At 47.7% G+C, this 26,920-nt stretch overlaps 1 protein-coding gene, 1 long non-coding RNA gene and 1 other non-coding gene across 4 annotated transcripts in view; 2 read left to right on the top strand and 1 right to left on the bottom strand.

Moving 5' to 3' along the window:
* LOC114608542 overlaps positions 1 to 11,156 on the top strand; it is a 30,604-nt gene extending 19,448 nt beyond the window's left edge. The window contains exons 3-5 of one of the 2 annotated variants that reach the window (XR_003709385.1): positions 6,907 to 7,294; positions 7,685 to 8,813; positions 10,875 to 11,156. This is a non-coding gene — a long non-coding RNA (uncharacterized LOC114608542). The remainder of the gene's footprint in view (positions 1 to 6,906; positions 7,295 to 7,684; positions 8,814 to 10,874) is intronic. The other variant, XR_003709386.1, reaches the window with a different exon arrangement.
* Positions 1 to 26,920, bottom strand: part of Kcnj6 (potassium voltage-gated channel subfamily J member 6) — a 242,189-nt gene that overhangs the window by 81,236 nt on the left and 134,033 nt on the right. Inside the window, exon 3 of the mRNA XM_028752521.1 lies at positions 5,906 to 6,826. Coding sequence (XP_028608354.1) covers positions 5,906 to 6,826 — 921 coding nt within the window. The remainder of the gene's footprint in view (positions 1 to 5,905; positions 6,827 to 26,920) is intronic.
* On the top strand, positions 23,962 to 24,067 carry LOC114608582. The gene has a single exon (XR_003709388.1). It is a non-coding gene; the product is annotated as a U6 spliceosomal RNA (small nuclear RNA).

The raw sequence follows: 26,920 nt of genomic DNA, 5'->3' as shown, positions 1-26,920 counted from the left end.
CCTCTCTTTTCTTCTCTCAGTGGTCTTTAGGAGTCCTGGGATTAATGATGCAATACTATTACACTCAGCTTTATGTGTGTTCCGAAGACCTGCACTCGTGTCTACATACCCGCGTGAAAGCGCTTGCCCCTGGGCCACGCTCCCATTGCTCGTGGTTCTATTTAAAGAGACCTGTACCATCTAGATCACTTAATGGGAAAGGAGTCTGCTACCAAGCTTGATGACCTGAGTCCTATTTTCTGGAACCCACGTGGCAGGAGGAGAGAAGCAACTCCTCTGATCTCTTCACCTATGTTGTGTCGTGTACATTGCCCCTCCTAACCAATCAATCAAACATCAATCAATCAATCAACCGAGCAATATTTTTTTTTTTGAAAAATAGAGAGTCCTTATCTTCTGTAAAAAAGGACTAAGACATTTATAGTTAAGAATCCTGTGATGCTGGAGAGTATTAGGATGTAACATGTTTGGCCCTGAACTGACAGTTATCAGAAACAGATGGCAGGTACCCATGGATTTATGATACTGTTCGGCTCATTTTTCTGTCAGTTGTAGTTTTCAAAACAAAAAAAAAAGTGTAAAGCTCAAACCCAACAAGGCTCAGTGCAGGCTTGTGCTGCCACCGAAGCACTCACTCAGGGTGTTGGGCCAGGCTGCCTGTCATAGCTGCATAATCACTGAGGGTAAATATGGAAGTTCAATCAGAAAGGCTACAGAGAGGCATTGGTTGGCCCTGAGCCCAGCGCTGCGTAGCTGTCATCTAGCTGTGAGGCCCATTTGCCCTCTATAAATGACAGTCTGTATGAATGCCCCACTATTTTAACGCACATTTGCCACAGCTGCTGAGTGTGTTTGTTTACGTAGCTAAGAAACCTTCTGTAAACATCACTACCTCAAAATTGCCCATGCGTCGGGGACAGAAAGGGCCCTTCAAAAATATATTTGCAGATGACACACAGCCAGCTCTGGGGTGTCTGGGTGGCTGATGCCAGAATTTTCCAGGGTTTGATTTATGTTCAAAAATAGACTCACATGACTAGAAGGTTCTTGGGAGGTTGCCTCTAACTCCACCCCCCTGGACTGCAGGCGGGACCAGGATAAAACGGTCCTAGGAGAATGTGTGCCTGTCCTTCACATGCGTTGGTTGGACTTTGATGGGATCCCTTCATAACATCAAGGACAGACAAGACTTGCTCTCTCTCTCTCTCTCTCTCTCTCTCTCTCTCTCTCTCTCTCTCTCCTTCTTCCTCTCTCCAGGGTCTCCTGTATGCCATACTGTCCTGGGACTCATCATGTAGCTTTGGATGACCTTGAACTTCTGATCCTTCTGCCTCTACTCTAGGATTGTTGGGATTACAGGCCTGTATCACCACACCTACTTTTATGTGGTGCTGGGGATTCAGTCCAGAGTCTCTAGCGTGGTAGGTAAGCAGGCCACAACTCCATGCCCCACCCCCTTGGTTTAATTTTCTACAGTGGAATTGGAGGCTTTAGTGCAACTGGTATTAGAACATAAGGTTCCCACAGAGTAATTGCTGCCTGTCCCACTAGCTGAGCTCCCAGCAGTCTCTAGGCCTCAGTGCTCAGATCACTGCAAGACAACTCAGGTCTCTAGAATATGCCATTGTCAAGGTCGCCAGGAGCCCAGCGTGTGCATGATAGAAAGGGCCTGCTGATGTCCAAGTGCAGAGAATAAAAGACTGAAGTGCTCTGCCACAAACAGGACACCCCTGACCTATGCCCACCCTCACAAGGTTCAGAACATTCTAGAAGAGGGAGTGGAAAGATGGTGGGAGCCAGCAGTCAGGTAGGAGAGCCGGGAAACAATGTCTCCTGGGCGTGACACCACTCACAAACTCACAGAGGCTGTGGCACAAAACCTGCACAGGATCTAGCCAGTTAACAGTCCAGCTTAGAGGGGCAGGGCTCACAAGGCCCTTCTCCAGTTAAGGAGCTTTTGGCAGTTGATGGTGGCTGGGAAGAGAAGCTTAGTTCTTCTCAGGGCTGTAGACTCTCTCAAGCTTCAGTGACTATGGCACTGTTTAGACTCAAGCTGGTTATTGAAAGAGACAAACAGGACAACGTGTTAGAGGAGGTTGTGGTGGGGAGAGATCCAGGAGTTGGGGGTGGGGAGAGTGGGCATTGGCTATGATCGAGATACATTGTATGCACGTGTGGAATTTCAAGGGAAAAGTAAGAAAGAGAAGGGTTATGTTGATCCCTGATGGAGTGTGATCTTGCAAGTATGTATTCATCAACATAGACCCTGGACACAGTTGCTCACGGTCAGTGGAAACAGGCTTTTTATAACGTTTTCAAAATTATTATTTTATGTGCATGGGTCTATAGACTGCATGCATGCAGTATACTTGGAGGCCAGAAGAGGGCGCTGAATCCCCTGCAATGGGAGTTACAGGTGGTCATGAGCCACTCTAACAGTGGGTGCTGAGAACTGAACTTGGGTCCTCTGGAAGAGCATCTAGTTCTCTTAACCACTGAGCCATCTCTCTGGACCAGTGGAGACAGTTTTGAGCGATGTCTTGAGCTCTTGGGAAGGTGTTGTGGGCCAGTACACCGTGACTCCTGACTTCCAGCCCTGCATTCCAGTGAATAATCTGAACCTTCTTAATTCCTTTCCCAGGGTTCACGCAGTTTTCTTTTTCTGTGGCTTTGAGACAATGGGGTAATTTTTTTCTTCCTTGAATTAATTAATTAATTAATTTATTATTATTTTGCCTGTAAATCTCAACTGTGGTTTTTGTTTTCAAAGAGTGTGTCCTGCAGAAGTCATGTGTGTCAGAGTACTGAACTCTATGAAACCCCTGTGGAGAGGTCCAAGATAGATTCAGCTCTAAAACATCCCTAGAATATTCTAGAATACTTTTTTATCTACTAACCATATGAAGAAAAAATATATGCATGTGCATATATACTACACACACATACATAAATATATGTGTATATGCATATATATATATAATTTATTAAAAGTACATATTTTAAAAAAATCAATACCGATTGCCTTTTCTCACGAGCAGTAGAGATTTGATTTTCTTTGCTGGCAGCTTCCAAGGTGTGGGGTAAGAACCCTCAGGAAGGTGATCGTGCCCCTGGGCAAGTATCACTGTTAATCATCACAAGGAGGATGCTTCTCACTGTGGATAGTCTTGTTCCATACAAGCTGTCATCAGAAAGACAAGGCCTACCCCAGGGACAGTGCACACATGATTTTCTTGCTCAGATTCATTTATATTTGGAGGCTAGGCTTTGGTTGGAGGGAGGGCAGAGCTTCTGCTGTTTGGAGATGGGGTTGCACTAGGAGCCAGAGGCATGGACTCCTGTGTGCACAGGCCAGAAATGGGGAGGTTTATCTACCAACCATCCTCAAATCCTGTCCAGTGGAAAGGAACCTCAGTGAGGGCCAGCATGCTGGGTCTCCACAGTCACCACTAGATGGATGGATTCCAAGTCTCTAGGCTCGCCTGGGGTGCAGACCAGTTTGCTGCTCTGTTGGACAGTGACAGGGTTCGCTATCTCAAGGGGGCATCTTCCCCTCCCTTTCCTAACTGTCCTCTTCCTCATCCTTCCTCTCCTACTTCACTCTCTTTCTCCTCTCTTCTCTCATCTGCTTCTTTCTCTTTCTCCCCTCCTCTCCTCACCCTCCACTCCTCTCCTCCCCCCTCTTCTTCTCCCCCTCTCTCCTCCTCCCCCTCCTTCTCACCTATTCCTTCCCTTCCCCTCCTCTCCCCTCCGCTTTCTTTCCCCCTCCCCTCCCTCTCCTCTTTTCCTTCTTTCCCTCTTCTCTCTCTCTCCTCCCCTTTCTTCTCCCCTCTTTCCCCTCTATTTTAGTCAATTATTATCTCAGGAGAACATAAAAAATTCAAGCCAATGTTTCTATGCAAAATCCAGACTGAAGCCTTTTAGGAACCCAGAGCTTGTGACTCAGAAGTAAGCAATGGTCTTTCCTTTCCCAGCGCTGGCTGGAGCTGCTCCCCACAGAGAGAGTTCCTGTCTCACTCCCCTTTCATGCTGAACTGACAGGCCTGTGCCTGGCTCCAGAGCAGGTGTGAGAGAAACATGCAGCTGTCTCTCACATCCCGAGGGCATCGATGCCAGGACTCCCCAAAGACACCCAGATCCTTAAATTCGAAAGTCCCTCTTATAGAATAGTTGTGTTTGCACACACAATCCACTTATCCACACACTTTATATCATCTTTAGATTACTTACAGTACAAAGCTACATAAATATTTATACTGCATTATTTAGGAATTGATGGCAGTAAACAGGAAAACATTTGATACCAGATGCTTCTTGTTTTATTTTTTTTTTTTGAGACAGGGTTTCTCTGTGTAGCCCTGGCTGTCCTGGAACTTTCTCTGTAGACCAGGCTAGCTTCAAAGTCACAGAGATCTGCCTGCCTCTGCCCCCTGAGAGCTACATTAAGTGTGTTCCACTAGTGTCTGGCATCAATACCACATTTGTAAAAAATGCTGAGTCCATGGTAGGTAGACACCATGAATATGAATTCTTTAGACATAGAGGGCCAAGTGTATATTGTTATTCTTTAAAATTCTGTTTGTTCTGTGGAAAGGGAAGTCCTGGACCACTGAAACTCACATTTTCAGTTTGCTGAACTTTAAAAATTTATTGGGAAAGTTGTTCCTTCCCCATAAGAACTACTTGATAGGAGTTGTGACTTTGCCCCCTGTTAGTGTAGGAGATAGAGAGACAGAAGCACAGGGCCAGGGGCTTCCCTTTGGAAAAGGATACCAGGTTAACGAAGAATTGGATCAACCCATAGAGAATACATTTTCTCAGGATGTAGACCAACCTAGGGCTTTAGGCTGGAGGCTTCCAACTCAGAACTGGTGAATCAGGGGTTCAAACTCTTTCTGAGATGTCTGTAGCTCTGTTTAAGGCTTCTGACTATTTTGAAGTATACTACCAATAAATGTGGGCAGAGTGTACTTTGTTCTCAGAATGTGGAGCACACGTGTAATTTGCATGTGAGCAAAGACAAGGAAAGAGCCATTTCTCAAACTCTGAGAGCGAGTTACATGTTACATGTTACATCTCTTCTGACATGCTCATGACTAGTGTTGATGCCAGAAAGGTCCACAGGATTCTGAGGAACAAACCATTAGCCCTTTTCCCTTTCTACTGGAAAGGAAATGTTTGCTAAGGGTGGCAAGGGTCAGGTGGAGAGAGATACAGAACACAGAAAAAAAAGAACAGTTCTTCTGGTCTTATGAAAGATAGCCAGAGAGGGGGCAAAAGTAGCAGTTTTATTAAGGCTTTTTGTCTTTTGCTTTTTTTTTGAAAGGTTTACTTCTTCCCCTTTGGCTTGATAACAAATAGCTACAAATATTTAAATGAGAAATGCCCTAAAATCATTCAAAATAAGCGTCAGACACACACCAAAATCTAATTTCATTAAGTATTTGGAAGTTTAAGATATGTTAAAAATTCACCACTAATTTGCTTTCTAAATAGCTTTAAAGAAGGTAAATGGGGGGCTAGGGAGATGGCCCATCAGTTTAGAGCACTGGCTGCTCTTGCAGAGGACCCTGGTTCAGTTTCCCAGAGCCTACTGTGCTTCAACTGTTTTGTTACTCTGGTTCTAGGGAATTTGGCGCCCTCTACTGGCTTCCATGGGCACTAGGCACGCATGTACATGGCACACATACATACGTACATACATACATGCAGGCAAAACTCTTATGCACATAAAAACAACAATCGCACCACCAACCAAATCTTAAATTTAGGAAAATTGAAAAGTGAAATGACTAGACATCCCAGAGCATATTTAAGGTCAAGATACCCAGGCACAGTATTTCACACCAGAGGGTCTCAGCTGAATGCCTTTCTCACAGAAAACCCAGGGTGAAACCCATCTTACCTGTGGCTTCCACCATTCCCTCTAGGATGACCACAATCTCCAGTTCCTCTTTAGGCAGCTGGGCTTTGGAGATCTCCCAGAAGGGACTCTGTTGGTTAATTTCATGGCTAATAATCAATGGTGACACCAGAAAGAGCCGGTCGTCCCCCGTGTAGTACCCTACGTTGATGTCCGTCTGGTTGAGGGGAATGAACTCCCCCTCTGAAGTCTGTTTGGACTTGATCAACTTGGCTCTGATGGAAGCCTCTACAATGTGGGAATTCCTCAAGTCCCCTACCCGGAACATCAGACACAGTTTCCCATCCCGCATGGAGATCACTGCGTGGGTGGAAAAGACCAGGGTCTCTGCCCTCTTCTTGGGTTGGGATATTTTCACAAACATACATCCTACCATGAAGGCGTTGACAATGGACCCCAACACGGACTGGATTAAGAGGAGAATAATTCCCTCAGGGCACTTGTCCGTGATGACCCGGTAGCCATAACCGATGGTGGTTTCTGTCTCTATTGAGAATAAAAAAGCAGAGACAAACCCGTTGAGGTTGGTAACACAGGGAGTCCACGAGGGGTCCTCTATGTGGTCCATATCTCCCCGGATGTATGCAATCAGCCACCAGATCATCCCAAAGAAAAGCCAAGTCACTGTGTAGACCATGACAAAGATCAACAGGTTGAATCTCCACTTTAGGTCCACCAGGGTGGTGAAGATGTCCGTCAGGTATCGATATGTCTCCCGCACGTTGCCGTGGTGGACGTTACACTTCCCATCCTTCCTCACGTACCTCTGGATTTTCCTTTTGGTCCTGTCTCGGCTGATGTGTCTTGGCAGGTCATCCCTGGCCTGCTTAGGCAACTTTGGCTGGTGAATGGCCACTGGGCTCTCCACATCCTGATCCATGGAATCACCCTCCAGGACATTAGCTGTCAGTTTGAAGGAAAAAAAAAAAAGAAAGAGTCCAGATGAGATGCTATGTTTTGTTTGTTTGTTTTTGTTTTGTCAGGTAATGGAATCACACAGTCTATGGCAGGAAACCCAGTATCATGTTTGCACTGATGAAGTAGGCTAACAGAGCCAATCTCACTCGGCACCATATGGACAGGTCCTCAGTTGACTTCTGGGTGCTGAGGTCTAGCATGTGCAAGTCTTTTGCCACCCAGCCCACCAGGATGAAGCACAGAGCTGTGACATTGACCCCCTGCCACACTGAGACTGCTCTCGTGGAGGAAAACCTCCGTTTCCTGACTGTATCTGAGGGGCTGAAGCATGGGAGAGGCTGCAGGCTCTTTACAAAGGAACTGTGGGATTCAAGCAGTCCTGGATGTATCACTTAGCAATATGCATGTCCTGCTGCTGTTATGAACTGAACAGTGATGTCCCCAAACATACAGGTGAAGTCTGAATGTCCAGTTTGAATGTCTTCAGGGATTGAGTCTTTTGGTAGTTTATCTTGTCAACTTGGTTAGATTTAGAATTACCATGGAAACACATCTCTGGGTATATCTATAAGGATGTTTCCAGAAAGATTCAACTGAGGAGTAGAGGTCTGCTGTGAATGTGGGCACCTTTCTCCCACACTGGGACCCACACTGAGTAAACAGAAGGAAGGAGAAAGCAAGCAAAGTGTGGACATTTGTCTCCCTCTGCTGAGTGGGATACAATGTCACCGACTACCTCACACTCCTGTGGGATACAATGTCACTGACTACCTCATGCTCCTGTGGCCATGTCTTAAAACTCTGAGCAGAAAGAAATTTCATTTTTTAAATTGCTTTCCCTAGGTGTTCCGTCATAGCAACAGGAGAAGTCGTGAGTACAAGCTTCAAGGAGATCATTACAGGCTGAGCAGGACCTAAGCTAATACAACCCACGCCATCAGAAGAAGAGACACCAGGATACACATGAACAAAAGGAAGGCTACACAGAGTGAAAGACACTGTCTCTAAGATGCACGTGCATGCGTGCACATACACACACACACACACACACACACACACACACACACACAGAGAGAGAGAGAGAGAGAGAGAGAGAGAGAGAGAGAGAGAGAGAGATCTCTAGAAACCAGTCCTGCAGAGAACTTGACCTTGGGCTTCTAGTCTCCAAGACAGAAAGATAAGACAATGGATATCTATTGTCTGTTACAACAGCTTGATCTGGCAAATCCACTGCCCAAATGCACAGCTTCCATTTCTCATTTGGTCATTACAAGGGAAACTGAAACCTCACAGGTGACAGGGGCCTACATGATATATCCTTAAACATACTTCTTGCTTTATTAATCTTTAATTAAATTGCTTTATTAATCTTTATGTCCAGGGCAAGGATTTTGAGCAAGTTCTTTATGTACTGTTGAGACTTCAGGGCTTAAACATTTTTCTGGATTTTGTGGGTAAGGATGCATGCCTCATGCTTCCATGGTTGATTCAATGCCAAGGTTAAAAAAGAAGCGTGGCGAAACGTTCTCACTCTGTGTATTCACACGTTTGGTTCGCTTTCTGCCTCAGCTCTGAGCATCTGTACTTTGGCATGTGGAGTTATTTCTTTCTGATGGCCTTCTTGAAGAATGTACCACCTAGCAATGCAGTAGGAAAGCTCTCCCTGAGCAGAGTGCAGAGGGAATTTTAGAACGGACTCTTCTATTAAATGCATAGAAGCCTTTAATGTCTGCAGTGACTTGTTTAGCCAGTGATTTTGGAGCTGCTGAAAGTTTTATGAGCAATCCCTCCCCAAGGTTTTTGCTATGGCCCTTCAGTTGAGCTAGGCATTTGCTAGTTGTGGATGAGTTTTCCTCTTGGTTCAGGAGGAAGAGATGAGGTCTGATGAGAAACCATCATGCATCTGAATAAGAAAACAGCCAGAGCTGGGACTGGAGTGGGACCCACGTATGGATCAACCTTGCTTGTGTTGGTTAGTCCTCTTTAAAATCAATTGCGTGGATCAGCTTTTAAATTTCTATCTGAGGAAGCGCCAGATCTATAGAGCCAACTGGCTGATTTGATAGCTTTGTCCTTTAGGTCATTGACTTCAGTGGCCCTTCAGTTTTAGACAAGAAAATTTGCCCCCACCCCAACTGGTACAGGGGCTGGAGTGGGGGAACAGGAAGGCCCATAGCTGGGTAAAATATGTGGGTAGAGGGTCTCATCCAGGCCCCTGCCAAAGCCCGTATACAGGGGGATGCTTTTGGTCTTGTAGGATTTCCCCTGAGCTTTCACTGTTCATCCTTCCTCAGTGGCCTCTAAATAAGACTCTATGTGGTTGACCACTGAGATCAAACTGGGGCAGTCTGGGAAGGCTTGGTCTGCAAGCTCGCAGAGACTCCAGCAAGCCTGAGGTCTGGACCACTGGCAGGTATGATACATGGCCGCTCTGAACCTTTGCCTCTCTGAGTCCTGAGGTGGAAAGAGAGGGTTTGTATACTAGCTACTGCCTTCTGGGTGTTCTCTACGCTGATACCCCGGAGCAGATCAATACCCAACTAGAAGCTGCTTTCCCCCCATTTTTTGACTCAATGGCTTTGCTCCAAGTGTTCATCGTGAAGGGAGGACCCTCTCTGATAGGCTCAGGATCTGACAGTGCTCTGGCAGTCAGGTGAGACTGTCTGCTGACTCCCTGGGGTGGGAAGGACATTCTTAGCCTCTTTGTTTTCAGGACTCAGAAAGGTAGAGATCACAGCAAGGCAAGCAAAGACAGACAAACACTGGGCCCTCAACTGTTACCTTTTGATTTAAATTACTTTTCCCACCACTGTGACAGGACACCCAACAACAGCCCTCCAGGGAGGAAGGGGTTAATCTTGGCTCACAGTTTGAATGTGAGTTCCACCACAGTGGGGGAAGGCATGATGGCAGAAGCCGGTGGCACTGGTTACATCCTCTGTCTTAGGAAGCCTGTCTCCCTATATGGAGTCTTGTGTTGGCTGCTTTCTTGCTTTTATGACCCCTAGCCATGAGATGGGGTTGTCCAGAGGTAGGGTGGGTATCTGCCCCAATTAACCAAGTCTAGAAACTCCAGAGTCTTGTTTTCTAGGCGGTTCTAGACCCTATCAAGTTGACAATCATCACCCCTGTTGAAGGATCAGTGTGCATTTTCCTCTGATCCCTTCCCATGCCCTCAACCCCTTTGTCATAAACACAGACCACATGTTTATAGAGTGGGAAGCCCTTATGATTGGACCAAGCTCACACAGGCAGGCTTTGAAAGAGAGCTAAAAACCACGGCCAATGAAGACAAGGGGCGACAGCTGCTGAAGACCCAGCTGGTGGATTCACTTGCTCAGTTAACTTAAAATCCGCTAACCTGGATGTCACACTTGACCCTGCTCATTTTTTTTTTTTTATTTTTTATTTATTTATTTATTTTTATTGGATGATTTATTTACATTTCCTATGTTGTCCCCTTACCCCATCCCCCACCACCCCCTCGGAACCCCCAATCCCCCTCGCCCCTCCTCCTTCTTCTCTGTGGATGTAACCTCTATCTACCCCCCCCCCCCCCCCCCCTCCCCACCCTCAAAATTCTCACCCCCTGGGGCATCCAGCCTTCATGAGGTCAAGGTTCTCTTCTTCCACCTATGCCCAGCAGGGCCCTCCACTTTTACATATTCAGCTGAAGCCCTGGATCCCCCCCTAAGTGCTCCCAGGCTGGTGGTTTAGACCCTGGGAGCTGTGGTTGGTTGGTATTGTTGCTCTCCTCATGGTGCGGTAAATCCTTTCAGCTCCTTCAGTCTTCACTCTAACTCCTCTATTGAGAACCCCATGATCAGTTCAATGGCTAGTTGTAGACCCTGCTCATTTTTGATAACACTCAAATGCATGGATTATGGTTTTGGTGTCTCTTAAGGAACTGTCAAGGCCCCATTAGATGCTACAGACACCAGCTGGACAACTAAGGTAGGACCAAAGTCTGACTTGTCTGCCTTTATAGCACTCTGCCTAGGCTTGATCCTGTTCTACTCTGTTCTGTGCACAGATCTGCCTATCATTCAAGAAAGGCTTTCACTGAGACTAGAACTCAGAGCTCACCGAGGCTGAGATGTGTGCGCATCAGAGGAAAAAAATCCATTTAAAAATGACATCCATCATTCATCAATGAGGACAGAGCGTTAGGCGCCACATCCCCATGCCGATGAAGACTCGCTGTGTCCGGTGTGACAGTCTGCTCACCTCTGCTCACTGCTGCCTCCTTCTGGTTTGAGTCAGGCAGCTCCAGCTGAGGTCCCAATAAAGACTTTGCCTAGTTGGTAATAGGTGACTCGGCTTCATTCCTGCTGGTTCTGTGCTGCAGAGTGCTGCCACCTGGTGTCTAGGTGGTCTCAGTGACAGTCATGCTCTACCTAGAGTGGGGTATGATTTCCAGGACCAAGGTTTTAAATGTCCCCTTTTATATTCTTGCCTTTTCTATGGTATGGGGGTCACAGAAGTCCAGAGGTGAAAGATCCCAGATCCTGAACAGTTTGGGGAGCTGCCATCTGTCTAGGAGCAAGAAAAACCAGGTCCGTGGTTGGGTGTTATATATTTAGCCCCTGTTATCAAATCTGTCTCTACTTTTGTCCCCAGTGTTTGCTGGGGGACATACACTGACTCTAAGAAGAGTCACCAGGCAGGGAGTAGTTAAGAGAAAAACTGAAGAAAGGCAAGGATGGAGTGCCTGTGTTTGTGTTTGTGAGAGTTAGCATGTGGCTAATTGAATGCTCTGCTTAATGGTGGGGGAAGTGTACATTCTCCACTTCACTGACTTCAAAAACAAGCAAAGGGAGCCAGGGCTCCTTGAGCGTGTGGTGAGAACATTGTCTTGGTGGGGCTCCTTCCTGCGAGAGGCAAGAGGTGCTGACCACACACACCATGGAATACTGGAGAGTGGGCAGAAACCTCACAGAGTTGCAAGAAGAACCGAAGAGGATAGTACTGGGAAGAAGAGGCTGATGTTGGAGGCTGGGTTCCCAGAGGAAGGACAAAGGCCAGGAGAGTACTATACAGGATGGGCTAGGTAGCAGGACCAGGGACATCACAGGAACCATGTCTGGGGAGAAGGGACCACTGCAGCTGTGAGCTGTGAGCAGTGCCACATGTCCATGTGCAGATGCATTCAGAGGGATTATAGACGGAGACACCACTGGTGGCATTTAACAGTTCTTTCTCTTACAATGCGTGTGTGTATTTGAGGGATGATCTGAGTGACATTTCCAGAGCATTCTGAGCTGTGTGGCAGCACAAGCTGCAGCTGGGCTGGGGAACATTTCTTCTGCGGCTTTGCACAGCCGGGAAACAAACAGTATCTTTTGAGCTTCGTGAAGGAGAAATGTCCCCACAGACTCAAGTGTCTGAATGCTTCATTTCCAGCTAGTGACAATGTTTGGGAAGGTGATATGGGACCCTTAGGAGATGCAGTCTTGCTGGGGAAAGCATGCAACTGGGGATAGGGTAGGGTGGAGTTTGAGGTTATAGAGTCTGTCCCCTCTCCCTGATAATATATGGTCTCTCTCCTTCCTGACTGCCAGCCTCAGGTTCCTGCTGCTGAGGGGTGGGTCCTGTAGGGACTTGCAGTGCCAGTGATTGGCTAATTGTGCTTTCAGGAGGAGGGCACCTGGGGCTGTTAGTCTGGAGGGGCTCTCACAGTGTTGTCAGGAAGAGGATAAACAAGCATACTGTTCCTGCCAGGTTGGCCCAGGTTCAGGACTTCAGGCAGTGGCCTCTGTGAATGGAAATGTGGCTCCTTTCCTGTTGAACATGCTGTGCTAGATGAAAAAGGTAGACACCCCACAGAATGGGAGAGGGCATATTCCAATCATGCATTCTACAGGGCATTAGTAGTTAGGAGACGTGAGGAACCTCCTACAGCTGAAAAACCAAGATCCAACCTATTCAGAAATGGGCAAAGAACTAGAGACATTTTCCTAAAGGAGGTGCACAAATGACTACTAAGTCCATGAGCGACATTCAGCTGCTGGGCATTAGGAAAATGCAAATCAAAACCATAATGAGATACCAATTCATTCACATTATAAAGGCTATTATAGGGGACTGGAGAGATAGCTCAGCGGTTAAGAGCACTGAGTGGTCTTCCAGAGGTCCTGAGTTCAATTCCCAGCAACCACATGGTGGCTCACAACCATCTTTAATGGGATCTTATGCCCTATTCTGGTATGTCTGAAGACAACAGTGTACTCACATACATACAAATGAATAAATAAATCTTAAAACAACAACAACAACAAAAAACAAACAGAAAACCAAAGGCTATTATAAATAAGGGAGAAAAACTACAAGTGTTTGTGAGAAGCCCATATCCATTGCTAATAGGAACGGAAGCTCCTGTAGCCACTGTGGAAGACACCAGTGTTGGTTGTCATAAAAGTAAACGTAACGGAGCTGGAGAGATGGCTCAGCAGAGGACCTGGGCTTAATTCCCACCTTCATGGTGGCATATGTCTGTCTGGAACTCTAGTTCCAGGGGATCTGATACCCTCTCCTGGCCTTGTCCAGGCCCAGGCACATCCATAGTCTACAGACAGACAGACAGACAGGCAGCCCCCAGCCTCCAAAAAAGTTAAATAAAAAAGACAAGGATTGATCATCTAGTCCAGCAGTGCTGCTTTGAGATATGAACCCAACAGAACGGAATCAAGGGCTCAGGTGGCTGCTCGTGTGTTGACCTTCTCAAAAGCCTCATTCACGAGAGTGGAGAGGCAGAGATAACTGTCTCCCAGGAGTTTGGAATGGATAGACAGAGAGAGAAGCAGACCCAGGCAGTTCACTCTTGAAAGGAAGGTAAGTCTGACAGAGTCGTGCTGTGAGTGACCTTGAAGACATCATGCTGATTGACGGAAGACAGATGCCAAATCAGAAACAACATAACCCCACTTTTACGAGGGAATATGGGGAGCCAGAGGCTAGAAAAAGACATGTCGGGAGCTGGAGTTGTTTGTTCAGGATGATAGAAAGTTGAAGGAATAGTCACTGCACTCCGTGTTCCTGAATTATGTGTCTAAATGGCTTAACTGTTAAATTTAACATCGTGTATACTTTACCACAGTAGGACTTTCTTAATTAGTCCCCATGCTATGGAGAACACCTAGTGGTTTCAAAGATACTGATGACCACAGCTCTTCCTCTGCTGCAGCCCTAACCTCCAAATAAAGCAGGGCTGTCCCTTAGTTTTAGGACTTGTCAGGAGTGAAAAGTTGGGCATCTTGCCACATGAGACCTGCTGCTGAGCTCCAAAGGGAGCCAAGAAAGATCAGAAACTTCAGAAAATATATCCTCTGGTCAGAAGGAACTGTTTGTCCTTCCTTCCTTCCTCCCTTTCCTCCCCCTCTTTCTTTACTTCCTCCCCTTTTCCTCCTTTCCCTCCCCCTTCTTCCTCCCTTTCTGTAAGCCTTACAAAATGTAAAACTACCCTGATTGCCAAGCCCTGGATTAGAGGGATGCTCTAGAAGAAATGATTGAATTAAGGAAGAAGCCACCAGTGAGTGGAGGCTACCATGCTCTGGGGTTGAAGAGGCAGATCCAACAGAATTTGGGGATGAGTGAGTGAGTGTGTGTGCATGTGTGTGCAATGAGTGTGTACAGTGAGCATGTGTGTGAGTGTGTGCAGTAAGTGTGAGTGTGGGCAGTGAGTGTGTGTGTGTGAGCAGTGTGTGTGTGCAGTGAGTGTGTGTGTGAGCAGTGAGTGAGTGTGCAGTGAGTGTGTGTGTGGGCAGTGAGTAAGTGTGCAGTGAGTGTGTGTGGGCAGTGAGTGAGTGTGCGGTGAGTATGTGTGTGAGTAGTGAGTGAGTGTGCAGTGAGTGTGTATGTGTGGGCAGTGAGTGAGTATGCAGTGAGTGTGTGTGCAGTAAGTGTGAGTGTGGGCAGTGAGTGAGTGTGCGGTGAGTATGTGTATGAGTAGTGAGTGAGTGTGCAGTGAGTGTGTGTATGTGGGCAGTGAGTGAGTATGTTTGTGTGTGTATGTGTGAGTGTGTGGGCAGGGAGTGTGTATGTGTGAGTGTGTGAAGTATGTGTGTTTGTGGGGTACTGAGTGTGTGTGGGGCAGTGAGTGTGTGTGGGGGCAGTGCATGAGTGTAAGTGTGTGTATGCTTGTGTTTGCAGTGAGCGAGTATATACTTTGTGTGTGTGTGTGTGTGTGCAGTAGTTAGAGAAACAGCAGGTGAGGAGAGGGTGGGGCTGGTTCACTTTGAAGCATCTGAAGACCACCAGGTGACCTGTCTGGAAAGAGCATGGGGTGAAGGCAGGCTCTAGACCTGGGAGTTACCCATTTGTGTGAGTGGAGAGCTGTAATTGCAGGTGTGGATGTTAAGTTGTGAGGAAGGGACTGTGCCAAGTGAGCAGAGAATGAGTTAGAGACCAGAGCGTGGGAAGAGCAGGTAGGGCACGGAACCTGGAAAACGCTTACATGAAGAGCCCGAAGGAAGGCATGAGGAGGGGCTGGTGCACGCCGCGGCAGTAGGGCCTTGTCAGGAAGCTGAATGGGTACCATAGGATGCAGGATGGCAAACAGTATTCAGTGGTCCCATGTAGCACATGCTGGGGACAGTGGTGGCCCACTTGGAAGAGCAAAGAGACTCTTTTCTATTTATACATCACAGTGAATTCGAGACAGATCAAGGATTTAAATGCAAAACATGAAAGTACAGCCCTAAGTGTGGAAGGCGTTATTTTTACAAGTAACACCAAGAGTTGAGAAGGCCCCTTTTAAAGACACATTAGGAATCTAGGAGCTCCACTAAAAAAAATTGATATTTTTGGCAACATGAAAATTTAAATGTCTATTAAAATTATAAGAGGACAAATCAGGAAAAATATTTGCAAAACGCACCATGCATGCTCCCCACTTATGAAAGCGCAGTTACCTGGAAAAGTGGCTACAGAGGGTGGATAAGGCATTTCTGGGAGAAGAAATACACAGAGGCAGAAAGCTCAGAGTATGCTGATCATCCACAGCAAAGCAAAAGCAGAGCAGATAAAACAACATTAAAAAACGAAGCAAGGTTAACAGTGAATACTGTATACGCATCCATTGTCTTTCAACAGTCCTCATGAAACACTGTTGCAGGTAAGAGCAATAGGTTCTTATGTGGCTGTCACTACAGAGTTTGCCCATGCATTAGTCTTCTAGGGTCTGTAGCTGATCACCTTTCCAAGGTGGCTGACACTTAAAGTCCTGACCACTGCTTCCCAGAATTCTGTCACTGTATCTTGGTCTTGCTTTTCCGTGGGAGTTCTTTCCACCCCAGCATGGGAGACATGTCCCCCTGGCATGAGGGTCTCATCCACACAGCAGGTCCCCAGCACTATTCCTGAATGAAGGAACAGTGTGTTCGGTGACCTGGCTAACCATCTCCACACCACCGTGTGTAGAATTCAGAAACACACACCCACTTTGCATATGTTGCTTTCTTACAATAGCATTTGTGTGTTTGTGAATGCATGTTGTGTGCATATAGAAGAGCATCCAAAATATGGATTTTGATCCATTTCTGAGCTGTAAGTTTGTGTGGGTGTTTACTTTCTCTTTCAGCTTTTCTATATTTGAATATGTCCCTTAATATTTTTCTTTCACTTAAAAATATCAGTGCTTTTTTTTCTTTCTGATTTCATCATTCCAAACATGTATTGTATAAGATACCATGCCAGCCGTTGCCCTTGGTAATCAGGGTTCACTGGTGTGGGTTGAAGAGTGTCCGCCCCAAATTCATGCCCTCCTCAAGCCCGAAAATGTGATCTTACTCAGGAGAGGGTCTTTGGGGAGCTAAGTCATTTAAGGGGCAAGATGAAGTTGTACTGGGCTAGGTCAGAATCTACACCCAATTAGACATCTCATAAGGAGCAGGGCGAAGCAACGATATCAAGCTGGCCACTTGACGGTAGAGGTAGAGCATCAGCAGAGTGGTGTGGCCATAAGCCACATGAGAGTGTCTGGCTAAAAGTCACATGAGGGCATCTGGCCACCGTTCAGCTTGCAGAGGGAGCACCACCCTGCTTATGCCTTGACTTGGAACTCCGACCCCTGGGACTAAGAGAGAACGGGTTTCTGTGACTTTAGAGCTCCCAGATCACAGTACCATGTTGTGGTTTCCCCAAGAATTGAACACTAGGGAGGTATGGATGGAGTGGCAGGTCTGAGTGAGAAGTTTGAGGCCAGGAGGGGTGGCAGAGATATAACGATGAGAGGCAGAGAAAGCAGGAGGGACTCGTGTGTGTGTGTGTGTGTGTGTGTGTGAGAGAGAGAGAGAGAGAGAGAGAGAGAGAGAGAGAGAGCATGCACATGGATGTGGGGCCTGTGTACCTGTGAATAGCACAGGCCTGGATATGTCTACTGGCTGTGACAGAGCCTAATGTGTGGGACAATGGAACACTGGGGGGACATTTCCCTCAGGCTTTGCATCCTGCAGGAACCCCATGTTGGCTCTGTTTGGAGAGTGTATTTCATGGGCTGCCTAGCCATACACTGGGTCACAGGAGCACCGTCACAGTACCCCCAGGTGTAGCTTATGCACAGATGAGTGGACCAAGCGAGTGTGGCTTAGCACGACGTGGAATGCCATTCGGTTTAAGGAGAAGGGAAATTTAGACACACGGATGAGCCTTGAGGACATGATACAAACAGAAGTTAGTCACAAGAGAACAAATACGGACAGACGAATCCTGAGCCTCTCACAACAGATGCAGTCCCTCACAACATTCACCTCAGAGACAGAGAGCAACATGGCGCATGCTGGGTTGGGGCTTGGGAGATGCTATCTCAGCCAGTTCAGAGGCTCTGTGTGGGAAAATGTAAAAGTTCTAGAGATGGATGGTGGTGATGGAGGCATAGATGCCCTTAGACACGGCAAAAGTGAGAGGCCGCTCAGCCACTGGAGAACTTGCCACGGAAGTTCAAGGACCCAGGGTCAGATCCCCAAAACTCCTTTGAAAAAAACAAAACTGGGAATGGTGGTACCTGCCTGTAAGCCCAGCTCCGGGGCTGGGGTGGAGTGGGGGCAGAGACAGGAGGATGTCTTTGGCTAGGCAGCTTAACTGAATTAATGATCTCCATGCTCGAAAGTCTCAAGCTGTAGGGTGGAGAGCCATCCAGAGGATACCTGGCAGTGCCCTTTGGTTTCCATGTGGCACGCGGACACATCCTGTGCACACCTGCACACGTGAGCACACATAGGGATGTACAGTGGTAAGATCTTTATTACAAAATGGGAGCTGTGTTAAAAAGACAAACAGGCGTTGGAAGCAAGCCTCCCTTATGAGGTAGATTCCTGTCTCACCCGGGGAAGGTTTGTGAAGAACTGCGGCTCCACAGAGGGTAGAGAGCGACTTGTTCCCTTTCATTCTTCACTGCAGTCCCCAAATTCTAACCAGGCCCTGATGTCCCTGGGCATGTGGCAGATGTTTGTAGTATAAAGGAGATGGAGGGAGGATCATGTGGACAGAGGGAGAGTGTATTCCCTCCTTGACCCAGACACACAGGGAAAAGCGGCTTCTCTGAGTTGTGTTTACAGGTTTGCCTGAGCTTAAGGTCAGCTCTTTCTCTGATGCCGACTTTCCAATTGGCGTCCTTATCTGGGATCTCACCCTGCAGGATTGGTGACAATGCTTGTCACTTGCTTGTCTGTTCTGTCCGACATACCGTGTGAAGGTGAAATGACTTTCAAGAGTGTTCTGTTCCTTGAGCTTGGGTGACCTCTGCAGACGATTATAATCGGAAGTCTAGACAGGTACTGAGGTTTAAAGTCACAGGTCTGTGTGATAAGTGAGTCTTATCTCGCAGTGGGGATTGTGACAGCCACCAAAGGGGGAATGTGACAGCCACCAAAGGGCAAAGGGGCCGGTTAGAAACTTAGCTTGGGTGTGTATGTGTGTCCCAGGACGTGGATGTAAATCTTGACTGTCTAGTGCCCCACTGTAAGGTCAGAACACTGGTGCTGACTTTGTGTGATGTGTAGTTATTGCCTGGAGGAGCTAAGTGGCAGCTCACCTTGGGCTGGAAGAAGGAGATGCTCACACAGTGATTTTTCTTTGAAAGTCACCTCAGGATTCAGACTGCAGCCTTTGGGAGCCTCTCGGGATCAACAGCCCACTGTGTAAGTTGTCACTGCCTGACTGAGAAGCCAGAAGACCCAAACTGGGTGTCTGTCAGCCAATCTTCCCACCCCATCACAGCCCCAGATCTGCTCACAGGAAGGACACCCTTGGTAACTTCACTCTGGCTTAGTGAGGGCTAGCATCCTTTCTAGAGCTGTGGGCCTCAGTAGACTTTCCCCTTCTTTGTTATTCAGCACACAGAAAGTGAGGCCCCAGGCAACCAGGAGATGAGGTTTCCTGGGATCCAGTCTGTAGTCATCACCTTCCTGTGTTTTGAGAAGTGATTGCTGCTGCAGGCTTGTTTTCTCCCTTGTGTTGGTGACTTCCTTCCTAGAGCCAGAAGGCCAGCCTAGCTGAATCAGTGTGTCTGTGTGTGTGTGCGCGCGCGCGCGCGCGTGAGTGCGTGCGTGTGTGTGTGTGTGTGTGTGTGTGTGTGTGTGTGTATGGGTGCATGGACCTGGGGAATCTCAGTTGCTCCCCGACACTGGGACCCATGGAGTGCCCACCTGCTGGGCTTCTGGAAGAACTGACAGATATGACGCATGTGAGGAGGCAGGCTAGTGTGCCCGCTGGCCTCATGGGAATCCTGTCCTGGAGCTGTGTGTATCTGCTCAGGACACTTCTACCTCTGAGGCTCTGAAATGGGATTAGGGAGACTGTCCCGGTCACTCCTGTATGCCAGCACTTGGGAGGCTGAAGAAGGCGAGACTTCTGTGGAGGCATCTGGGTACATGGGAAGTAGCAGGCCAGCCAGGGCTGTATATAAGAAGACCCTCTCTTGAGCAGAACTGAACCAAACTGAACCAACCCAATCCAACCCCTTACTTGAGGAGTGACCATGAGAAATAGGTGAATTGTCAAATACAGACATGAGCACATGGTGGCAGTTGCTCTCAAGTCTGTCCTACGAGGGGACCATTTCTAAGTAGAATAGTCACTATTTTTATAAATTCAAATTGCCCTGGAAATTGTGTGAAACCCAGAAACAGTCTAAGACACAGATGGGAAGACCCATCTGGAAGCTCAGAGTGAGGCCTGGAACTTGTGCAGAGTCCCGTGTGGTTGCGTTCCGTGCTGTGGACGAGAGCCCATGGATGTTCTAGCACATAAAAACCAAAGTCAGCAGTGGCTGAAGTCATTGGTGAAGGCATCACAAAGGAAGTGGAGATGTTGGCTTTGAGAAGGGAAAGAAGAAAGTCAACCTTGGCCAAACATCTATTCCACATCAAGCGCTGGACAGGCCCAGCTGTGCTGTTCACAGGAAGTGATGACCAGCCTTATACCTGAGGGGGGAGGCATACAGAGTTCAGGAGCTTTCTAGAGCTGACACAGTTTATGACTGGTGGAGATGAGACACAGAGCTGAGGTCTGCAGTACAAATTCTTCCACTTCTAGTGCTGAAGATAGGTGAGAGAAAGTGCATTTGTACATGTGTGCATATGCATATATGTGTGTATATGTATGAATGCATGCACATGTGAATTTATGTGTGTGTATATGTATGAGAATGTGCGCATCTCTGAGTGTTTGTGTTTGCATGCGTGAGAATGTGTATACGTGTGAGCATAGGTATGTTCGAGAATGTGTGTATATGTGAGAGTATATGTGTATGTGTGAGAATGTTAGCATATGTGACTGTATGTGTACACATGTATGTGTATATGTCCATATGTATGAGAATGTTCAAATTGTGCATGTGTGTGTACATGTATATATGTGTGAGAATGTTATATGTGAGTGTATGTGTGTGCATGCATGTGTGCAAGTACATATATGTGCCCATGTTGTAAATATATATACATGCATACACACTTGTGTGTCTACACAATGAGAAGAACTTTTATTCTGTCCTGTATCAGTGGAGTGGAGACACCTGAACTTGGCAGTTTCTTAGGTTCATTCTAATTATTGATATATCTGTGTGGAAGGCAGCACAATAGATTTGAGGTAGGTCTACTATCCAGCCTGGAACTATCCTAGTCAAGTCAACTAGCCTAAGTTTTGGGTGTGTTTACAGAAGTGTGACGCTCCTACATATCGTGAGAGATAGTGAATTCTTCCAGAGGTGAGTGGAGAGGGATGACCGGAGAGCTAGACTAGGCAGACACCTGAAGAGATATCCACAGAGGACTCAGAGTGAGTTCAGAGAGCAAGGGAGAGGGAGGAGAGAGGACAGAGAGGAGGACGAGGAGGAGGAGGAGGAGGAAAGGTCCTGAAAAGGAGGAGGAAGGACAGAGAGGAGGAGGAGGAAGAGGAAGAAGAGAAGAAGGAAGAGGAGGAGGAGGAGGAGGAAGAGGAGGAGGAGGAAGAAGAAGAAGAGGAGGAAGAGGAGGAGGAGGAGGAGGAGGAGAAGGAGGAGGAGGAGGAAAGGTCCTGAAAAGGAGGAGGAAGGAGGAGAGGTCCTGAAAAGGAGACGGTTCTGCTGTCTATCAGGGCTCAGAACAGAAGGCTGGGCTGTGCCTCTGACAAAGAAGAGGCCCTGGGGATTTGCATCCAAGAAAATACTGAAGGCCTGCATAGGATTGTCAGGGAAAGATGATATTTCCTGAGACACATCAGGAGATTTTTTTTTTTGTCTGTAAGTAGAGAAAGTCGGTAGAGTAGCTGCTGGGGACAGTAAACGCAGACTTGGTTTTCCAAACGATGGAGAGAGACTGATGGTGTCCAGGGAGCAGCAGGTCTCAGAGAGGAGCTGTCCTTCCCTGTCTACAGAAGGTACCTCAGCTCCTCACCAAGATGGAGACAGCCACTCCATCCTCCATTTTTCTGTTGGTGGACTGAGGCCATCCACTCTGACAGACACAGGGGTGAAGGGATGTCCTAGCACAAGTATAGACTCTTTCACCACAGGTTCACATGTTTGAACACTTGGGTTCCTGGTGATGGCGCTGTTCTGGAAGGTCGTGGAACTTTTAGGAGGTAAAGTCTCACAGAAGGAAGTGACTCACTTGAAACAGGCCTTGGGGTTAGAGTCTGGCCTTCCTCCCTGTCCACTCTGCTTTCTGACTATTTATGAGACTCGAGCAACTGTCTCACACTCTGCTGCCCTGCCTTCCTTCCATGATGGACTACATCCCCTCTGACTGTGAGCCACAGTAACCCTCCTCCCCTAAGCCATTATGTCTCAGTACTTGTCACAGCCACAAGAAAAGCAGGCTGTGCCCCATCTTTAGGAGGGTGACAGACTGTTTTAGGCTTGTTCCAGCACTACCACACCTTGGGCTCTCGTCAGAGACTGACAGCAGTTAGCCAGAGTTCTGTTTCAGAGAAAGGCCTCACTTCCCACAGACCCCTGTCAGTCACTCAGCTGAACAAGTGGAAAATTGGATTTCATCTCCTCTGCTGGATTTCATCTCCTCCTGCTAATGACAGGAGCTGGGTTTCAGAGAGGGAAGAAAAAAAAAAACCCTGGGTCAGTCCCTCCAAGCAGTTGCTCTGTAATTGAGAATTCTAGAGAACGGTGCCCAGGACTGAGCACCTTTGGTGGCTCTGCCTGTGACAGCCCAGAGAAGGGAGCCTGGCACACAGGGGTGTTCAGCGATATCGTCTCTGCATGAATGAAATGTGCTTTGTTTTATAAGACGCCTGTTAACATCCCAGCCTCTAGCTGCCTCCAGGTACCATCACGCTGCGCCCTGTTCAGGTATCCACGTTTGGAACATATTAAGGTCGACTTCCTCCTCTGTGAAGGGAGGAACCCCTGAGCGTATCTCCAGGATCATGTGACTTCCTACCTCAGTAAAGCAGAATTACCGTGCTTCACTGTGGTTTGAGTTCCTGGGATGCAAAAGGCCTTGTATCTTATACTCATTCCATCCTGTTGTTCTAGAAGACTTTGCTGTGGGTGTTCCCAGGCCTCACCAAGTGAAGTGTTCACAGCAGCCCATGCATGTTTGCTTTTACTCTTGGGAACCCTTACATTCTCTGCCTGGGGTCAGTGGAGATGAAATGTGTGGACAGGACAGTTTGGGGCTGAGGACTCAACCTTCCCACTGTCACTGGGCACTGATCGTGGGCCACTGGCCTGACTTCTCTGCATCGCAGTGTTCCTCCTCCAGGCACTGCTAATGGATGGCCTACCCAGGTGGCTTTGACTTCCAGGCATTGGTAATAGATGGCCTACCCAAGAGGCTTTGACTTTGAGTAAGATTCACTGCAGTAGATACCTGATGTGTCTCTGGAGGGTCTGAGTTATGTTTTCGTGTTCCAGTGTTGGGAATGGAAGTTGGGCCTTCACGTAGACTAGCTACCCAAGCTCTCTCTACTCAGCCACAGCTCTTGCTCTTTCTTTTGCTTTGAGACAGTATGTCTCCAAGATGCTTCGGTTGTTCTTGAATTCATTCTGTAGCCCCAGGCTGACCTCCCAGTCTGGTCCTCTTGCTTTAAGTCTTTTTGAGTAGCTGGGATTATAGGGCTGGGTTACCAGGCTTAGCTTGTGTTTTATTTTCTCTATAAAGGAAATGAGATGTCTTGAGTAACAAGTCTTCATGAGGCTTCAGCAGTGCTTGGAACCAACCGGTGGTGTCTTGTGGGGCCTGTGCTTCAGAGGAGAGACACTTGTAGAGCTTCCCCAGGGCCCTCATTCATCTTCTCCCCTAGGTAATGCTGTAAATTCTACCAGGACGGTCTCTGTCCTCTTTATTGGCCTAGAGCCATTCCTTCCTCCCCAAGCCTATGATGGAGCCAACTGTGTCAGAGGATATTTAATTTCCCAGCTTCATCTCCTGCAGCCTCTTGCATGAGTTTTCTTCATTCACTGGGTTACTGTGCTGTGCACCCGAGGTTCCCTGGATAGATAGGCAGGGTCTTTACACACAGTACGGTTCTGGGTTTCTGTTTCACCAGGTTCTTAGACACTATTGTTTTCATGAAGCTTTGGCCAGGTGAGGATACTTATTAAAATAAGTAGTGGTCACTGGGGGCAGGGCAGTGGGGGGTGACTTAGTGCACACAGAGGGATCGGAGCAAGCTCAACGGCCTCCTGAGTTCCCGCTTCAGCAGGACACACACTAAAATTACAATAATACAGGGCGGTCAGCCTGGCCCCTGCACAAGGGTGACATACAAATTTGCAAAGCATTCCATTGTTTACACATAAAAAGTTTTAAAATCTTTAAAACAACAAACAAACAACAACAAGGAATGAAAGTCAAATATGGCTGTGTGTCTTGTAGCCAGTTGCTGGCAGGACAGGCAGCAGAAAGCCTGGGGCTCTCTGACCACCAGTCTAGACAAACCCAAAAGGCTCCAGGTTCAGTGTGAGACCCTGTCTCAGAACTAAGATGGAGAATGATTTGTGAGAACACCTTGGGGGCCTTTGCGTACATGCACACGGACATCCATAAACATAGACGCACAGGCACCACCCCCAAAACACATGCACATATACATATAAAATAATCAGTGGTGAGACCTGTCTTCCAGATGGTTTGAGAGGTTCCTCACTGTGGGAGTGGGGTGAACTGAGGCCTCTGCGGTTCTGTGCGAGTGGGAAGTTGCCATGACCTCCAGGCTGCAGAGCAGAACCTGGTTTGGGTGGAGGAATCCAGTGAGATGTGAGAGAGATCCTTACACTCCAGGGAAACTTGCCCAGGAAGATTCCAGAAAGTGAGCTAAATAGAGGGCCGTGCTAGTGAGCGGGTAGAGGAAGGTCCCACTGGGGATCGTCGGGATCTCCAAATTCCCTGTTTAACAATCTGCCGTCACAGGCATGTGCACACTCATTTCTACACCACACAAGATCAAATCCTAGGAGTTGGGGTGCATGGAACCTGTTTGTCTGGGAGCTCCTGGGGAGAAGGGAAGCAGGGATAAGGGATCAGGAAATGTGGCTTGCTCTGTCTCCATATTTCATTGTAATTACATGAATTTCAGTGTAAACTACAGTGTAGTTTCATGTTGGTGTAAGAAGTGTGCTGAGAAATCCTATGTTTCTGTTCGATGCTTAACTTGTTTCCCCAGCATCTCTCAAGCTCTGCCAAGGGTGTGGAAACCTGTGCACATCCCAGTTATGGGGAGATAAATTCAGTGTCTTTGGGTTTGATGGAGCTTAGAGTGAATGACGGGATGGGCAGTGGTCAGCTTCATCACCATTCACTTGGGGCCAGCCCAGCCTAGCCTCGCTCTTCTCCCTCTGACACAGCCTGGGGCTGCCAGCTTGGGCATCACTGTCAGCTCTCCACACTTTTCTTTGGTGCACACCGACTCCCCTTCTTCCTCCCCCTGCCTCATCTCAGCAGAGGAGACGTGACTCAGTCAGCTGTGAGCGAACAAAAGGAAGAGTGACATATTATCCAAACAGAGGAAGCTTCTCTGACACACACAGGAGGTTGGCTCAGACTGTCATTAGACGTTGAGGGGAAGATAAAGGAGACTCCAAAATAGACTCACAGAAGGAGAACTGAGGCCACCCAAGGCTGGGATCTCCCACAGACTCCTGGTAACTTTCGTTTCCACCTCCTCTTGGTGATTCCTCCTGAGTGGAAATGGCACAGCTATGTGTATGAACTGGGGCTGCCTTGGGGTAGCAGGAACCCCAAGTCAGCATTCCTGACCTTGAGCCTTCTGGAACTTTGACCTCAGTCCTTCCCTCTCCCTGAGTGTCTTGGTTCGAGCAAACTATGATTCTTTGATGAGGAATTATGTGGTTCCAGAGCCAGCCTGGCCCCTGTTCAAGGTGTATGCAAGTCCCCTACTCTCTCTAGAAAGCAACATGGATGGGCTGGAGGGTGGAGGTAGTGCTCAGAACCTGTAATTTTGGAGAACACCAGAGCTGAAAGATAACAGGGGGACACCTGCTGTGAGTGAGGCCCACATGAGCCCACTGTGGGCGAAGTCAATCCCTAAAGTTGTGTGTGTGTGTGTGCGCGCTGGTGCTGGAGCTGGGTGCAGTCAAAAGGACCTTGATCCAGCTGTGGGGATCCCTGTCTATTAGAGCTTGACTGTGTCTTGAGGAAGCTAATAACTGCCCAATGCCATGCAGTGGGGAGGTGGGGCCCTCGGGAGGTGTTCATGCATGAGAGCGCCCCGAATGGTTGGATTAGCACTGACACTATTGCATTTGGTGGAGGATTTTACCCCCCTCCCCTTTCCTTCTTTCAGCCCATCTGACCCTTCCACCTCCGCCAACACTGCAATGCCCCTGCAGGAGGTAACCCCAAGGAGCCATCTGGGAAACAGAGACTGGGTCCTCACCAGGTACTGAATGTGGCCCGCTGATCCTGGATGCTCAGCCTTCATCAGTGACACAGTGACACAGATGGGCTACTTTCCTATTTTACCATTTACTATGGTATCTCACAGGGCTCTCATGCTTGGGTTTTCAAAGGGAGGTGGAGAGGTTGATGGAGTTACCTCTGTGGGGCAAACCCTCTGAGAAGCATACTGGGGCAAGAAGAAGACCTTATGGCTGCCTCTGGATTTCCTGGTAGCTTAGATCATGGGAAAATGTCACATGGGATGTGTAGCGTAAGGGGTTGTCTCTAAATAGAAGAGCTGGCATGGAGCTCTAACTCAGCCTTTGACTCCATAACTGTGACAGGCAAGTATGAGTCCCATGACTAGCCTTGAGCACACAGACACTAATGGAACACAAGTGGATCTACCTCAGAGAAATTAAATGTGTTTTCATGGCCAGAGCCTGAGCTGGAATAGAGTCAGGGTTGGAAGGCTAGTTAAGACACTGTTTTAAAAGTTGTTTTGAAATAGGATAACAGGATGTGGCTGTTGCAGACACACACACACACACACACACACACACACACACACACACAAGTTCCTTTTGGGGTGGCTGAAATGCTTCAGAACCTGAAACAGTGATGGTCACACAGTCCTGTCAGTGTATCTAATGCCATCGAACTGTGCACAGCAGAACAGCTCATTCTATGGTGTGCAGATTTTCCTTAAATTATAACCTTGGGGGTCGAAGAGCTGGCTTGACAGTTA

Source organism: Grammomys surdaster, unplaced genomic scaffold (genome assembly GCF_004785775.1).
Source record: "Grammomys surdaster isolate TR1022 unplaced genomic scaffold, NIH_TR_1.0 125925, whole genome shotgun sequence".
Taxonomy (NCBI): Eukaryota; Metazoa; Chordata; class Mammalia; order Rodentia; family Muridae; genus Grammomys; species Grammomys surdaster.
The sequence above is the reverse complement of the archived record's forward strand: the minus strand, read 5'-3'. Positions and strand labels throughout refer to the sequence as shown.